The sequence below is a fragment of the Chelonoidis abingdonii genome, chromosome 2 (assembly GCF_003597395.2).
Source record: "Chelonoidis abingdonii isolate Lonesome George chromosome 2, CheloAbing_2.0, whole genome shotgun sequence".
NCBI lineage: Eukaryota > Metazoa > Chordata > Testudines > Testudinidae > Chelonoidis > Chelonoidis abingdonii.
Window position 1 is genome coordinate 200,674,346 of NC_133770.1, and position 18,312 is coordinate 200,692,657.

The following is an 18,312-nucleotide window of genomic DNA, read 5'->3' on the forward strand; positions in this document are numbered from 1 at the left end:
TTGGAAACAGAAGATTAGACGATAGAAAGAACCTTCTCATAGCTGAGAGACAGAAAAAAGACTCAGACCCCCCAAAATTCCCTCCCTGACTTTTAAAAATCCAGTTTCCTGGTTGGTCCTCTGGTCAGGTGTTTGGTTCCCTTTGTTAACCCTTTACAGGTAAAAGAAACATTAACCCTTAGCTATCTATTTATGACAATGCCTTTATTTCTTTTTCAGATTTTTAGACACATTAAAGCTATCCTCAGAGGACTTCCTTACGTTGAAGATAACACACACAACCAGTGGACTGCAGGATTGTCTTAATGCAGTAATTCAGGCCGTGTCCCACAGGGAAGTTAGAGCTGCTGTGACTAGGATGAGTTTTTATATTCTAAATGACAAGCTGGCTTTAAAATTTAGCACTGGCTCTTGCAGGACCACTTTGAAGGGCATGGCTTGGCAAACAGCATTCAACAGGTAAGCATAAGTGAAAAGTGTAGTCACTAGTTACAAAGCAGTGTATCAAGGTATATAAGTATATTACATTAAAATTTCTGACATTGAAATAATGTTATTTTGTTTGCAAAGTCAAGCGCTTGCAAACTAGGACACTCCAGATTTATAGTTGTCCAGACAACTTTAATTTCGTCCCCTTTTGTGCCTACTATGTGCACTGAATGAAGGTTAGGGATGTCTTGTTATTGTTTTAGGGTATGGAGACAAATTAATAGGAAATTCACATTGCTACTACCATGGCCAACAGCCATCACTCTCAATACCATACCATGCCATACGTACTTCTGGGCTGCTGCTGGTGGCAGCTCTGTCTTCAGAGCTGGGTGGCTGGAGAGTGGTGGCTGTTGGCCAGGTGTCCAGCTGTGAAGGCAGTGCCCTGCCAGCACCAGCACATAAGTAAGGGTAGCAACACCTTACCATGCCTTACTTCAGTACTGCTGCCTGCAGAGCTGGGCCCTCAGTCAGCAGCCTCCACTCTCTGGCCACCCAGCTCTGAAGACAGCACCATAGAAGTAAGGGTGGTATGGTATGGTATTGCTACCCTTACTTCTGCACTGCTGGTGGCGGGGCTCTGTCTTCAGAGCTGGGTGCCTGGCCAACAGCCACCACTCTCCAGCTGCCCAGTTCTGAAGGCAGCACATAAGTAAGGGTGGCAATACAATGACCCCCCTAAAATAATCTTGTAAAATAATCCCTGCAACTCCCTTAAGTCAGGATCCCCAGTTTGAGAATCACTGGTCTCCCCCATGAAATCTATATAGTATAAGGTAATAAGACACTACTGCTGCAATGTGAGTGGTGCCAGGTCTTCGGCTCTGTGTCAAGAAGCTCTCCGCCTTCGGGATTTTTGTGTGTGGCATGCCATTCTTCTGATAGCCTTGCACCTGACCAGAACAAGGAATGTCTCAGCAGATCAGCTCAGCAGGACTTTCTCATCTTGCCACAAGTGGTAGCTCCATCCAGAGCTGGTCAGCATAATCTTCCAGAAGTGGGGGACTCCCCAGGTGGATCTTTTGCACATCCAGGCAGAACAGAAAATGCCACATGTTCTGTTTGATCCTGGGGATGGACAGGGGCTCCCTATCAGATGCCTTTCTTATTCTGTGGTGGAGGGCGCAGATGTATGCCTTCCCGCCAGTGCCATTGATTAACAAGGTCCTTGTGAAGATCAGCCAAAACAGAGCGAGAATTATCCTAATAGCCCCTGCATGGCCTCGTCAGCACTGGTTCAACATGTTGCTGAGCCTTTCAGTAGCCGCCCTGCTGTAACTGCCCCTCTGTTACAAGTAGAGCCCAGCTCAGTAATGCTCTCCTTGAGAGTTAAGGAGGAAGGGAGTGGCTCCAGGGAAAGCTTGGCTTATCTCTCTTTCTTGGCTCCTTGTATGCAGGAGTTTAAGAAGCTCTTGTCCTGTGTGCTTTGGGCATGGTGGAGAGATGGGATAAGACTCTGGAGCTGAGAATGGACAAAGCAGGCAGGAAGGATTGTGGGGGGAAGCCTGGCTTTCCCCCTTCTTTTCCCCGATCCCCTTCCACATAGCAACTCTGGCAGCTCACAGGTTTGTGATGTTGCTAATGCTGCTGTGGCAGATTTAGCCAGTCTTGGAATCTTTATTAATTCTGACACACTGCCAAAAATTTCTGATGACTGCAAGTGAGATGGAAAATGATGATCTGAACACTTTAGAGCTGAGCTAAATCTGAATGGAATTGCCTGGAACAAAGAAAAAGCACTTCTCTGTGAGAAGATTTTCCCTGTTGAATAGCAAAGGCCTGTTACAAATGGAAATCTGATAGCTTTTTATGGAAAAGGTCAAAAATCTTACATAATGGAAAATGTTAAGCAACCTAAATAGAGGTTGTTACCAGCTGCCCCTATAATATTGAGTATCTAAGCGTAAAGATGTATAGAATACTTTGAGTTTTCCTTATAAACTTTTCTCTACAGAATAAAGTGATAAGAAAAGATCCTCTGTTTTCAGTATTTAAAAAAAAAAATGTTAAAAAGGAATTTACTTTTTAGTTGCCAAGTATATATAACTTAAACTTAGAAAAGGAGCAAAATCTGAAAAATATGACTAAAACAACTGAATTTAAAAGGTGAATTGTAAAAAAAGAAGGCAGCTAATTCAGCTATTTTCCCTTGTAGTTAGTTTTGATAGTATATTTAAGTGTTAATAGTTCTTTCCCTGTCTTTACTTCTGTTCATATCTCTAAATTTAATCCTTACTATAGAGAAGTCCATAGTGTTGCTATATTAATGGATATTTTATATCATGTTGGAATTTCAGATCTCAAGTCATGTACTTCAGATATGAAGGTGAAATCTATAGTTATACTGTTTGTTTGTACCAAAGGTTTCTGCAAGTACTTCCAGCTTCTGCAGAAGATGAGAAGCTTCTGGTTGATGTCTTAAGTTTTCTAAACAAGTTGCTTAGGGAACAGAAGAAGAGTTTGGAGGCAGAACATGTAAAGTGGATTCTGGAGGTACTGCTTAAACATGTAAGAATATACCTAGGGGAAAATATAAATTGCAGACTTCACAAAGTGATATCGCTGCAAACCATCCACAAATAAAGCCTTTAAAATTAATCTTGATTTTGTTGTTATTGTTTTCTTTTGGTTAAAACATTCCTGGTAGAAAACAGCTAAGCAGTTTCTGCCGCTTTAAAGGAAATCAGATTGTTTTACAAAATCAAGAACTACAATTAAATTTGTCATTAGTAGTGATAGGTTACCTTGTAGTCTGTAACACAACTTCTTAATAGTTTGATGATTTAACATCAAACAATTGTAAATGGTTTTGCTTTTTTGTTGTTGTGTGAATGACTTTTCTGACGGCAAGTGTTGCTTTTGCCAGATGATACTATTGAGTTTCTACTCATATACTTCTATGATTTCAGTGTTAAGCTTATGGCTACGTAGTAATGATACTACTTAAATGGTGGTAATACATTCTCTATTTGGACTGGCTGCTGATTGTCTGTAGCTTGTAAATGAAACTTCTTTTGAAGTGATCCTATGAAAAACTGATAGTAAGATACTATTAATCAAGGATGAAGTCTGCAGTACGTTTAGGTGCTTGAGCTTATAAGATACTTGTTGCTTTATTTTCTAAACTACGTGGGCCTAAAAGAAGGGTAATTTATTTGCTTTTCTACCTTGGAAGAGATCCTGCATAGGGCATATCATCTGCTTTTTAAGGAGTACAAATGAAATGTAATCTGAGCATAAAAGTAAGTATTCAGCATCCAGCAGCTCCCATTGCTCTCTCACTTATTATGAAAATCTGACTACTTATGGAAATTGGATCACTCCATCTTCTTTAAATGGGAGCTTAAGCACTGTTGAAAAGCTAGCCGATTAAATATAAAATATGTTAACAACTAAAAGCCATCAGATTGAGTCTTTCAGGAAACGTAGTCAAACAGGAGGATATAATTTAAACTAATATCTCAATTGCATATGTGTATTTTTCACATGCTTTTTGGAATCTCAGGGAAAGAATTCATCTGACATTTGCATTATCGTGAATACCACCGCTTCATAATGCAGTTTACTATGACTTAATGATCAGAATTTTTCTTGTAGACTGGCAGACCTAATAGAAAATTATACATTTCAGGTTTTTAAAAGTAGTATTCATTAGTGAAATTATTAAACTACATTTTAACGTATAACAAGTGGACCAAAAAAAAAAATTCTCAGTAGACAGGGTATTAGGATAGGAATTGAAGATTTTAATATTTCCCTCTTTAGAACTCAAGCTCACTGTTAGACCTTCTGGTACGACCTGAATCCCAGGAGCAGGATGAAACAAATGACATACAGACTGCTGTCAGGCAACAACTGCAGAAAGAACTGATTGGTCTCTTTAACATGTTGCTACTCTGCTTCACATCAGTTACTAACAGGTACAGTATAAGAGAATCTGTCCACATGATTCAGGGTTCAAGAATATGGTTGCTGAAATTTTGTGCCTCAGTAATATAAGTCCTTGGTGGCGCAATAGAAAAAGATTGTAACTACATAGTTCTCATATTTTTTTAAAATATCCTCTCCCCACTGTATACATGATCGTGTATACTGTATGAACATGAACAAGCTTATTTAGTCAATTCAGTTTTTATTTGGATCCGAAAGATCAGACTATGGCCATGCTATAAATTGGGCTACTGCTTAGACCTGGTTTATTGCTAAGTGTGAGCCTCTGAAAGAATTGATGATACAATTGTACATATTAGTTCACAACAATCAGGCCTTTGGACAGATGTGATTATCGACAGAGTCACCTATGAGTTCAGATTGATAAAAGCCATGACATTTAGTTTAGTTATTTTAAAATAAAATAACAGCAGTTGTTCCGGCCCTGACCAAGCAGCAAGCAAGCCAGCCCAGCACAAGTGGAAGTGCAAGTGGAAGAGATTACATTGCCTTCGGATACCCTGGATACCTCCGAGGCTGCCAGAGGGCGTATTGAAATGACAGCCCCACTACCCCCGGCCCCAGTCCGTGTGCCAGTACCATCCAAGGGCAAATCAGCAGTGTTTGGACTGTCAGCCCCCAAACAAGCATCTCTGTGCTGCTCGGAGTCCCAGTGTCATTCCGAATTCCGGCGCCGTCTTAGGTACCAGTCTGACTCATGGCACCAGTCAGACTTGCAGGACTAGTCCTACAGTCCCAACCCTCAGAGCCATTCCCACTCGAGGTTGCTGTTGACTGCTGGAACATTCCCACTCGAGGTCCAGATCACACTCAGCGTCCTTGTGGCACTGTTCGGACGACGCTGTATGGAACACCAACCCCCACATCGACTGTCGCTACGGCACTGGCTCACGGCTTGACACTGATCCACGTCGTGGCACTGCTCTCCAGCGGGCCACCAGTCACCGGAGTGGCACTGCTCTACCATACGTCACCATCCCTCATCGTTGCACTGGTCTCCACTGCGGCACCACTCTTCACTATGGCACCAGTCATGGTCACGATCAACCTCATGACGGCGATCTCCGCATGACCTGCAGCTGCCAAAGGACTCAGTGCCTCCTTCGCTCCATTCTTGCACTGCTCCTCCTTCGCTGTCGTAATCTCAATCCCCTTCTGGCAGGTCGAGGAGAGCTTCAGGAATTTCGGACATTCCCTGGTTGGGCTCAGGAAGCCTTGGTCAAGACCCCCCAGCACCCAACTGGCAGCCCCAGTGGCAATTTTGGACTCCCTGGGCATATTACCAGGCCCAGGGCACCGCCCTCCCCCCGCCCCCGGTTGCCCGACCGTTGTCACGCTTGGACATCCGACCTCTCAATCAACCCTCAGCGGTCCCCCTCTGGTCCTGGAGCAACCCGCTGAGTCAGTACCCGTGAATTTCGGTAGAGTCATCTTCATCCTCCCCTGATGAGGCTGTGGCTAGCACGTTCACCTCGGATGGACTTTAGGGTCCTACAAGAATTGCTTAGGCTCGTGACCCTTAATATGAACCTCCAAATTGAGGAGGTTGTGAAGGACGAAGATCCTATGGTGGATATTTTAGGCCTGGAAGGGCCTTCCATGGTGGCCCTTCCCATGAATAAGACCATTCAAACTAATGCCAAGGCTCTCTGGCAAACCCCGGCTTTCACCCCTCCCACAGCCAAAGGGGTGGAAAGAAAATACTTTGTTCCCACGAGGGACTATGAACATCTTTTCACTCACCCTGCTCCATGCTCCCTTGTGGTGGACGCGGTGAACGCCAGGGAAAGGCAAGACCAACAAGGACCTGCCTCCAAGTCAAAGGACACTAAATGGCTGGTCCTTTTCGGGAGAAAGGTTTATTCTACTGGGAGTCTCTCACTACAGATCGCTAACCAGCTGGCGATCCTCAGTAGATACAATTTTAACTCTTTGGTCTGCGGTCCTCAAATTCCAAGATCATCTCCCAGCAGAGACTCATACGGAACTGGGGGCCATTGCTGGGGAGGGTAAATTGGTTGCTCAGACCTCCCTTCAGGGTTCCCTCGATGCTGTGCACGCGACTGCATGGACTCTAGCGTCAGGCATCGCCATGCGGCAGAATACCTGGCTCCAGTCTTCGGGACTCCCGCAGGAGATTCAGCATACCATCGAAGATTTCCCCTTTGATGGTCAGGGCCTGTTTGCGAAGGAAACTGATTTCCATGTACATACCTTAAAGGATACAAGAAACACAATTAAATGCTTGAGTATGCATACCCCGGCTAATCAAAGAAAGCCATTCAAAAGCCCAAACCACCCAACAACGCCCCATCCCACCTAGATCCAGGCAGGACTTTTCTCGTTGCAGAAGCAGATACTCTTGATGTAGACCGTCTCGTCCCCCCTCTGGACAGGGTCAAGGGCAATCCAAGGCTCCCGCAGGCCCTAAGCACCATTTTTGAAGGTGCGCCTGAGGACGGACTACCAGCTGTCACCCTGGACAATTATCCCTTTCTGAACTGTCTCTATCCTGTTTCTACCATGCCTGGTCCCCTATTACATCAGACTGCTTGGTCCTCCAAGATGCGATATTCTATTCATTTCCGTTCCATCCCGCCCTCCCACCCTCCTTCCCCGTCCCTTTTCAGCAACTCCTCATCCAGGAGGTACAATCGCTCCTTGCCCTAGGGGCAGTGGAGGAAATGTCTCAGGAGCTCAAGGGCAAGGGTTTCTACTTCCTCTATTTCCTTGTCCCCAAGGCAAAGGGAGGCCTAAGACCCATTCTGGATCTCAGGGAGCTCAACAAGCACATAGTCAACCTGAAGTTCCGTATGGTCTCCTTAGCCACTATTATTTCCTCTCTGGATCCGGGAAACTGGTATACCGCCCTCGATATGAAAGACGCATACTTTCACCTTTCAGTTACCCCCTCTCTCAGACGTTTCCTCCGTTTCATGGTGAGCAAGACACACTGTCAATTCACAGCCCTCCTGTTCGGCTTGTGTGCAGCCACTCACGTCTTTACTAAGTGCATGGCAGTCATGGCAGCTTTCCTTTGCCAGCACCATGTGCACGTCTTCCCGTACTTCAACGACTGGCTCATATGGGGCCAGTCTCACCAATAAATTCAGTCTCAAGTACAACTGGTCACTGACACGTTCAGTCGCTTGGGCATCATGCTGAATGTAAGCAAGTCTGTCCTCTCCCCTACTCAAACAATAGAGTTCATCGGGGCAGTCCTGGATGCAAACCAAGCGAGGGCCTTCCTCCCGGAGGCCTGATGCCTGGCTATAGCAAGCATAATTACGAGCCTCTGCAAGTTTGCCACCACCACAGTAAGGCAGTGTCTCAGGTTGCTGAGTCATATGGCATCTTGTACTGATGTGGTGCAACACGCCAAGTTAAGACTCAGACCTCGGCAGACGTGGTTGGCGTCAGCCTATCAACCGGGACATGACAGCCTAGAAATGGTTCTCACGGTCCCAAAGCGCACACTCAACTCCCTGCGCTGGTGGCTGGATCCTCGTATGGTGAGTGCCGGGGTCCCGTTCCATCCCCCTCAACCCACCTTGACTCTAGTTACAGATGTGTCTGCCCTGAGATGTGGGGGCCACTTCGGGAGCCTGACAATGCAGGGCTTATGGCACGAAGGCGAGCTGTTGTTTCACATTAATATCAAAGAGTTCAGGGTTATTCGCCTTGCGTGCCCTCCCTCCCAGGATTATGGAATTTTCTTTCCCTCTCTTTGGTGTGTTCCTCAGTATGTTACAGGGTTCTTTCTGTATTCATCCATTTTTTATTTGAGTAAGTGTTCCTAAATTTTTCAAAATGAAATTTGGGGCTTTCAGAACTGAAAAACACTTGAAGCTGCAAATGTCAAACTTTGTCCTGCTTTATCACATACAAGAGATTTGGATACCTAGAATTATAGAACTACAGGTACAATACGATGCCATTGGTAGCCAATAAAATAATACTGATTAAATTAATTTTTATACTTCCATCTAATACATTTGCCTTTTGTATTTGCAACAGAAAAGGCTTGGCACTTACTGATTGTTTCCGAACACAGCTGGCTCTGAAACTGCTACAGTGTTTACGGGTAACAAATGCGCCCCACTTTTATGGATTGCCTTCTTTGGAGAGAACGTTACGAGGAATGGTCCATGTCACTGCACACCCAGGCTGGAGTTCATACTCAGCGACAGCTGAGCCATTCACAATTTGTATGAAATATTTGACAGGTCTTCTTGAGGTAAGTAACTTATGTTATCACTTGTATTTTGGTGGTTGCAGTCATAAAACAAGGTACATATTACTCTAGTCTGTTTTGTTAAATGAGATGATTATTGGGAAATTTTACGTGGTAATCTTGTAGCACAGTGATTTCAATGAAAACGGAACGGTAAATGAATTCTGGGTGTGTGTCCATCATGCAAGTTGCAGGGAAGGAGTATCAAATAAAAGAATATTTAATGTCACTAGTTAGAAATTGAAAAGAATAACTTATGAGTGGTGGAGTGAAGCAGATCCATTTTGACCATTGGAAATTGTATATTTCAATGTCTTTGTGTTTGCTTAGTTCGCCATATTTGATCCTCTACTGGACCTTTTAAGAAGACATTATGAGGTGTACATGGTGAATATCACCACTGCATTTTTAAGTGAGCTGCTGTGTTATTCGTGCATGAAAGTGCAGTGTGGTCTTCCTCTTTTGTGCACTTTGGTCTTTACCCTGTTCCAAATGAAATTAATGTCAAAATTCCTTTGGCATAGTTATATAGGATTGATTCCTTTATGAGCTTAGTAAAAGTCTATGCAAAATATAATGTGCATATATAATTTTCAAAGAATCTAATTGGTGAACTCAAAATTAATTTAATCCCAAACGACTCATATCTATGCCAAATGAGGACTATTTTCATGCCAAATACACCTCTATCTCGATATAACATGACCTGATATAACACGGGTTTGCATATAGCGTGGTAACTGCTCTCACAGCAGGTGGAACCCTGGGCCCTTTAAAACGTCGCCCGAGCGCTGCTGCTGCTACCCACAGGGCTCCGGCAGTGGGGATCGGGCAGCAGTTTAAAGGGCCCGGGGTTCTGGCTGCTGAAGGGAGCCCTGGGCCCTATAAATCACCGCTGGTGCCCTGCCTCTGCTATCCCAGAGCTGCGGCAGCGGGCCTTGGCTGACGATTTAAAGGGCTCGGGCTCCCCACAGAAGCAAGATAGCCATAAATAATATCTTCATAATATTGGAAAGCTGGCTATCCAACGGACAATTATGAAGAGCTACAAAATATTTTAATAGACTGCCATAATGGAAAAGTATGTGTGTCTTTATCAGCCAGCAAGAGATGCGTTGTTTTTAAGTTATCCAAAGGGGGTGTTTTAATACAAAATAGTAACTTGGGACATAGGGTTTGTGTCAAGTTGGATATGTGTCAAGGCTAAAAATTGAACATGTTTAGCTAAACAATTCATTGTAATCCCAGACATACTTATACAAGACTCTGAACAAAAACACCTGATCATGAATAACTGTCACAACTACCTAAAAGATCCATTAGGTCTCTGGCCCATAGACAAATGAAGGACACTGCAGACCTGAATGAGAGCCAAGAGAAAAGGAGGACATTGAACACTGCGGTACAGCCTTATCATAAATGAACCTCTGACCAAGTAGCTTGTTATACTAGAAATGTAAGGTATTCCTAAAATTGCAGGTAAAGGCTGCTATTTACACTTAATCATGTTTTATATTAACTGAAGTCTGCAGGACTATTTGTATTTATCTATGTATTCCTCATAGTAAAGCCTCCATGAAATTATGTTGTTTTGTTTTTATTTTTTATTTTATTACAGGTCATCTCATCTTTTTATGTTGAATGGGGAGGAAATGCTATGTCCTTCATGGGCAAAGGTGTCACAAAGAGCACAGTACTTTGCTTGCTTCACTTGTCTCATGAAATGATGGCTCAAGCCAAAAATATGGTGAGAGCACTAAAAGATGCCCTTAGTTTTTCATATGTGTGATTTAAGCATTGACACATTGTCACTGACAGAATTCAAACGGGCAGTCTAGTTTTGCTTGACTTTAGAGAGCAGAAAATTGAATTTTAACTGATGTTTTCCTTGGAGATGTGATGCTTTAATTTACTGAATTTGAATACTAGAGAACGCTAATATCACTATTTTAAGTGTACCACATATACTATCAAAGGTCCAGTTCTGCTAACCTTACTTGCTGAGCAGTATCACTCTGCAAGTAGTCCTTCTGATTTAAGAGGAACTACTTGCAGAATGAGGTGCTGCTCAAAGGCAAGGATGGAAAATCAGGGCTAATAGTATGGTATTTACTTCTAAAATAATTTTGTAATAAGTATAGTTTCTTCAAGAATATTTTAAATGAAGTTACTTCTGATACTTGGAAACAGTACAGTTGAATAAAAATACCTTGATTTGCCCAACAGTTCTGGAAATGAAGGTTCTTTTAACAGAATGCTGCACACTATTAAAGCTTGCTTATGGTAGTGTTGATGTACAAGATGCTGATTCAGGAAAGTCAAAACATGTTCTTAACATTAAATGTATGAGTAAGTCCCATTAAATTTAAGACTGTGCTTAAGCTTTGTGGTGTTCTGGACCATTGAGGTTCTGGACTCTTCTATTAAATGTCTTAAGTCTTTGTGCAGATGTAGATAATCTATAAAGTTGTTAGTGCTTATGTGAAAAATTAAACTGGCTAAAATACCTACTAATGAGTATGGTTTGCTTTTGTTTAAATCCTCATAATGTAGCCCCCAGATGTGCTTGTGACCATATTCTGTAGATTGCATTCTTTTAGGGTTAAGAGTAAGGTGGAAGTCATGGTCTTGAGCTTAAACTGGCTAAAAGCAAAGCCAGAATTTTACTATAATTAATTTTGGAAGACTAAAATCCAGAATAGGAATGCTCTCTGTTACGAATGAAAAAAAATCAGTTCAGGAAGTTCACACTGTGTTCAGATAGAAGATGTTTTTAATTCTGCTACCCTTACTCATGTTGCACAGTATTTTACTCTGGAAATAGCCCCAGTAAAATAAAGGGCCTCCTGGTGAAGTAAAGTACTACACAGTTCAAGGGTAGTAAAGTTAGTGTCTTGGATAGCATTTCTCACTTGTGCAGGTAATAGACAGAATTAAGTATTTATTTCTCAGCATTTATTTTTCTTTGCTAATTTAGAAACCATTATACCATATTAAGACAGTAGTCTTGTCTTACAGACAAGTACATTTTGCATTTTAATTTTGTTGTATTTTGTATAATGCAAAAGGTGTTTTATATCACACAGTAATATTGTTAAGCTTTATATTTTGCCTCCAGAGTCTTTGCCAAACAATATTAGTGCTTTGTACTGAAATAAAGGAAAAAATAGTTTATATAGTTGGAGGGCAGAGTTTATTTGAACAGTTACTGTCTGAAACAAATCCTTTTCTTTTTTTTTTTTTTGATCAGGACTGGGTGTCTCTCTGGTTCTTGCCTTACGATAAAAGTGAAGAACAAGTTCCTTCTCGGCTTGGTCTGGCATGGCTAGTTCCATTATGGGTAGATAGAGATCCTGAGGTTAGTGTACTCTGGCATAAAACTGATGCTCCAAGTTGAAGAAGCAAATGTATTACAAATCTAAAAATTATGTTTAATATTGACACTTAACTAACTTGTCATAATTTTAAATGTGTGTTTTTAAAAAAGTATTCTAAAGAGTAATCACTGTTAGAATTTTTCTGTCAACGCATCTTAAAATGAATCCCTATCCTCTAGAGCTGCCAAGAGATTAAAAAAAACTAATCACAATTTAAAAAATTAATCATGTGATTAATCCCACTGTTAATAATAGAATACTATTTATTTAAATATTTTTGGATGTTTTCTGCATTTTCAAATATATTGGTTTCAGTTACAACACAGAATACAAAGTGTACAGTGCTCTCTTTATTTATTTTTGTTACAAATATTTGCACTGTAAAAAACAAAAGAAATAGTATATTTCAATTTACCTAATACAAGTGGTGTACTGCAATCTCTTTATAATTGCAATTGAACTTATAAATGTAGAATTATGTACAAAAAAATTGCATTCAACAATAAAACAATGTAAAACTTTAGAACCTACAAGTCCACTCAGTCCTACTTCAGCCAATCACTCAGACAAACAGATTTGGTTACAATTTGCAGGAGATAAAATGCTGCCCACATCTTGTTTATAATGTCACCTGAAAGTGAGAACAGGCATTTGCCTGGCACTGTTGTAGCCAGCACTGCAAGATATTTGTGCCAGATACACTAAAGATTCGTATGTCCCTTCATGCTTCAACCACCATTCCGGAAGACATGCGTCCATGCTGATGATGGGTTCTGCTCGATAACGATCCAAAGCAGAGTGGACCGACGCATGTTTATTTTCATTATCTGAGTCAGATGCCACCAGCAGAAGGTTGGGTTTTTTTTATGGTGGTTTGGGTTCTGTAGTTTCTGCATTGGAGTGTTGTTCTTCTAAGACTTCTGAAAGCATTCTCCACACCTCTTCCCTCTCAGATTTTGGAAGGCACTTCAGATTCTTAACCCTTGGGTTGAGTGCTGTATCTATCCTTAGAAATCTAACATTGGTACCTTCTTTGCATTTTGTCAAATCTGCTGTGACTGTGTTCTTAAAACGAACATGTGCTGGATCATAATCCAAGACTGCTATAACATGAATTATATGGCAGAATGCAGGCAAAAAAGAACAGGACACGTATAGTTCTCCCCCAAGGAGTTCAGTCACAAATTTAATTAACACATGATTTTTTTTTATGAGCATTATCAGCATGGAAGCATGTCCTCTGGAATGATGGCCAAAGCACGAAGGGGCATACGAATGTTTAGCATCTCTGGCATGTAAATACCTTGCAGTGCTGGCTACAAAAGTGTCAAGCGGATGCCTGTTCTCACTTTCAGGTGATATTGTTCATAAGAAGCAGTCGGCAGTATCTCCTGTAAATATAAACAAACTTGTTTGTCTTAGCAATTGGCTGACGAAGTAGGACTGAGTGAACTTGTGGGCTCTAAAGTTTTACATTGTTTTGTTTTGAGTTTTTTTATGTAACAAAAAAAATCTACATGTGTAAGTTGCACTTTCACAGTAAAGAGAATGCACTAAAGTACTTGTATAAGGTGAATTCAAAAAATATTATTTCTTTTGTTTGTCATTTTTACAGTGCAAATATTTGTAATAAAAATAATATAAAGTGAGCACTGTACACTTCGTATTCTGTGTTTTAATAGAAATCAATGTATTGAAAATATGGAAAAACATCCAAAAATATTTAATAAATTGTAATTGGTATTCTATTTTTTAACAGTGCCATTAACTGAGATTAATTTACAGCCCTACTATCCTCATTTCCCTGTCTCCCCATACTTTCTATTCTTTTCTTGATAATCCAGGATAGTTGTTCCTGGGGCCTTAGCATGGAAGAGATTTGTTTGTATTAGTTTAACTAGGCAGAAACATTTTGAAATGTTCTTTTAAAAAGTTGTTTGCAGTGCTGTTGTAGTGTTTTGGTCCCAGGATATTAGAGAGACAAGGTGGATGAGGTAATATCTTCTCTTGGAGAATCTTCTGCTGATGAAAGAGACAAGCTGTCAAGCTTACACAGAGCTCTGCTTCAAGTCTGAGAATGGTACTCAAGGCATGGCTACACTTGCAGATGTAGAGTGCTTTGAGTTAAACCAGCCTTCGTAGAGCACAGTAGGGAAAGCACTGCAGTCTGTCCATACTGACAGCTTCAAGCGCACTAATGTGGCCACATTTGTGGCACTTGCATTGGCATTGGAAGCGATACATTATGGGCAGCTATCCCAGCATGCAAGTGACTGCAAAGTGCTTTTCAAATGAGAAGGGTGGGGTGGTATGTGGCAGGGAATGTATTGTGTGTATGTGGAGGGAAAGAGTGAGTTTTTTGGGGGTCTGAGAGCATGTTAGCATGCTGTTTGTAAGTTCAGACATGAGCAGACCCCCACCTCTCTCTCTCTCTCACACAGCATTCCACACTAATGGTTGCTTTGTCTCTGGGAAGATAAGCAGCTGGATGTCAGAAATGGAGCTTTCAAAGGGCCTATCTGCATTCCGCTAAGATTCAGAACAAAGACAAGAATGGCCACTTGACTTAAGGCAATTATGAGACGTTACCGTAGGATGATCAGAGCACAGTAATGCAACACGCCATTCACACTGGTGCCGCAGCACTCCAGTGGGGGCACAGCAAATGTTATTCCACTTTCCTAGGTGGAGTACCAGCAGTGTTGTAGCCGTGGAGTCAGAGAACTCTACATGCCTTGCCAGTGTGGACTGGTAGTGCGCCTGAGGCTCCTTTGTTGCGCTTGTAACTCACAAGTGTAGACCGTCCCTCAATGTCACAGCTAAATACAAGAGTGGAATCAATAAGGAATTAACATATGTTGCAAGAGACCATTTGAAGTGGTCAATTAACTTCTGCAGTCGTAGGACAGAGGTGGATGAGTGAGTTGCAGATTGTTGTAATGCGCCATAAATCCAGTCTTTATTAAGTCCATGATATTTGGTGTCTATGTTTTTGGAGTTATGAATTTAAGTTCCCAGGCTTGTGTTTTTGAAGGTGTGCAGGTTTCCTTTGAGAACAAGGACTGAGAGGTCAGATATGGAGTGGAAAGTGTTCTTTCCAGGTGATATGGTGTGTTTGTCTTATATCATTTTCCTGTGTGAATGCATTCAAGAGCGTAGTGTCTTGTTTCACCCACGTAGTTGTTGGGCCAGTTAGTGCACTGGATGAGGTACACCACATGTTGTGATAGGCATGTGTAGGACTCATGAATCTTGAAAGGTGTGTTGGAGGGATATTGATCATTGTAGCATGAGAGATATGTCTGCAAGTTTTGCGTCTGTTTTTATGGCAGGGTCTGATGCCACCTTGAGTTGGTGAATCCTGAGCTGCGGGGATCTTGCTTCTGGTGTTTAGTTTGGAGAGAGTGTTCGAAGGCCAGAAGAGAGGATTGAAAGAGATTTCTTTCAGAATGTGGTATACATCAAGTATGGGTTGTAGTTGTTTAATGATGATCCATATGGGCTTCAGGGTGGGATGTTCAGTCAGAAGTTTTTTGTTTTGTCTTTTGTTTTTCCTGTGTTGAAATAGGTTCTCCCGGGGTTTTAGAACTGTGTTCCTGCTCCACTCCATTTCCAGGCAAAATCCTGCAGCTCTACTGCTCCGCGCTCCAGTTCCGGGCTTTGCTCCAAAGCCCTGGGTTCTCTCAGAGTATTTGGATGGCCTGTCCCATGATGGTGTCCTCGTTTAGTGAAGGCAGTTTTAAGTGTGTTAAGTTGTGTATCCTGGGTTTTCTTCTTGGAGCATATTTCTGTGGTATCTGAGTGCTTGACTGTAGATAACTAATTTCTTGGGGTAGTTACTAAATCTGTTAAGATAAGAGGGGTGATGCATGAGTTTCTTGATATACTTCCATTGTTGAAGCTGATCATGGTGTTCAGGAAGTTCATGTTGGTGCGGGACTATTCTAGAGAGAGTTTGATGGATGTGTGGTGGTGGTTGAAGTTGTGGTGGAAATCTATGAGGGAGTTTAGGATGTCTTCCCAGAGGATGCCAATATCATTGATGTGTCTCCAGTATATCACTGGTTTGTGGTGCATTTGACCAGATATTCTTCCTCACGGTGGCCCATTGGGAAGTCATCCTGGTATCTGGGGCTGATTTAAAACAAAACAAAACATTGTTTCCCCTGTGGGCAAACACTTCTTACAAAATAATCACTACATATTGGTGTTTGTCTTCAAAGGAAACCTGCACTTACACCTTCATAAGACAAGACTGGGAACTTAAACTGATAACTCTTCTAGACACCAAAAATCATGGACTTAATAAAGACTGGATTTCTGGCTTGTTACAACAGTCTGCAACTCACTGACCTTCCTTTGTCCAGCTACTGTAGAGGTGTTAGAGACCATTCAATGGGCAGTTACAATATGAGTTAACTTGTCATCGGTTCCACCTTTGTATTTAGCTATGACATTGATTACCTTCCCCAGACCTGAGGAAGAGCTCTCATAAGCTTGAAAGTTTGTCTCTTTCATCAACAGAAGTTGGTCCAATAAAAGATATTATCTCACCCACCTTGTCACTACTTTAAAAAATGTTCCTATTAACATGATTTTCACAAAAATGTAAAGCAAATTTGCTCAGACTCAAAACTATCAAGAACATTTTATTTAAAACTGGTTATCTGGAACTTTACATATACAATTCCAGAATAGGCTCACTCTGAAAAGTAACTAGATAATGCCATCTCCTTACTCATCATATCTGCTTTCTGTGTGTATTCAGTCCTATTGCCTTATTTTACCAACTGTCTTTGGTTTGATCTTTAGTGGCAGTTAGATGACACTATGATGGTGGGCACCAGGGATGAATCTAAATAGAAAATTTTGGGCTTGCTGCCTTTTTTTCACAAAATGTTATGACCACATTGACTAGAGGACTATCTGAGGAAGTATTTTGTATTTTACAGTTTGGGTAACAAGGTGTTCATGAACAACTCACTATCTATATTTAGTCAGGGATACAGTCATAGTAACCTACTTACAAAAACAGTGTATAAACAGCTTTGATCAGCCAGGTTTCAAGACTAGTTTAAACACTGGCGCCATTTACAATTAAAAAGAATATTCAGGTGTTCTTCTTTCATGACATTTTTAAGATGTTTGTAGGCTCCATATAAGGTATCTGCATCCATTTTCCTACTGAGCAGTTAATATTAAATGATGAATGCTGTACTGCTTTGTTTATACTTTTTAATGAAAATATATATACAGTAAAATACTCCTTTTGTATAGTGCAGGGATAGGCAGCCATTGGCACACGGCTCACCAGGGTAAGCACCCTGGTGGACCAGGCCGACTTGTTTACCTGCCATGTCTGCCGGTTTGGCTGATTGCGGCTCCTATTGGCTGCAGTTTGCCATCCCAGGCCAACGGGGGCAGCGGGAAGTGGAGCAGGCCGAGGGATGTGCTGGCCATCACGTCTTGCCACTCCCATTGGCCTGGAGTGGTGAACCACGACCGGTGGGAGCCACGATCGGCCGAACCAGCAGGTAAACAAACCAGCCTGGCCCACCAAGGTGCTTACCCTGGTGAGCCATGTGCTGAAAATTGCTGATCCCTGATATAGTGTTACAAAAATAGAGGTGTGCACAACCCTGAGACCACTTAAAGATGTTCACATATGTTTTCAGCTTTCTAGACATGCCTGATCTGTTTGTTAAATGGAGAGAATTATCTCATCCAAATACCGAAAGCTATGTTGTTGGTCTTTTATATGCTCTTCTATGATAATACAAGTAATTCATTAGTAGCTGTTCAAGAGAATTTAGAGATAATGAAGACTGCATGCTTTATTATAAAGGTTTCAGAATGAACTATGAAATATTAACATTTCATACAATGAAATGCAGCTTCTTTCTTGCTAAAATGTTCCAGGTAAGGTTCACCTCCCTTGGAATCGGATCAGCTCTTACATCTCTTGAATTAGGATGCATTGCTTTAGCGGACAGCTGTCAGAACATTTCAGGAGGGTTATGGGGAACAGTGATAAACATTCTTCTGGACCAATTGGAATGTAGCATGGTACGCAGAGAGGTATGTCTTTGTCCTCCTATTGTCCACGAATACACATTTCTCTTATGAATGTATCTTCAAGGGAAAAACTAGTACAAGATGCTTCCTTTGTAAGCTGTTACTGAGAGGAAAGCTTCCAAGACTTTATCTCAGGGGGCACACCATTCCTGCTGCCTTGTAAGTTAAATGCTACCTAATGAAAAT

General features: G+C 41.6%; 1 protein-coding gene across 8 annotated transcripts in view; it reads left to right on the top strand.

Annotated features, from left to right (window-relative positions):
- RTTN (rotatin) overlaps positions 1-18,312 on the top strand; it is a 161,431-nt gene that overhangs the window by 72,252 nt on the left and 70,867 nt on the right. For 6 of the 8 annotated variants that reach the window (XR_012655334.1, XM_075062916.1, XM_075062920.1 and 3 more), the window contains exons 25-31: positions 220-459; positions 2,787-2,982; positions 4,255-4,409; positions 8,458-8,677; positions 10,293-10,421; positions 11,925-12,032; positions 17,971-18,129. Coding sequence is in view for 7 of the 8 variants with exons in the window: in XM_075062916.1 (XP_074919017.1) it covers positions 220-459; positions 2,787-2,982; positions 4,255-4,409; positions 8,458-8,677; positions 10,293-10,421; positions 11,925-12,032; positions 17,971-18,129 (1,207 nt within the window). In the remaining variant the exon portion in view is untranslated. Of the gene's footprint in view, positions 1-219; positions 460-2,786; positions 2,998-4,254; positions 4,410-8,457; positions 8,678-10,292; positions 10,422-11,924; positions 12,033-17,970; positions 18,130-18,312 lie in introns of all 8 variants that reach the window. The other 2 variants (XM_075062917.1, XM_075062918.1) reach the window with 2 other exon arrangements.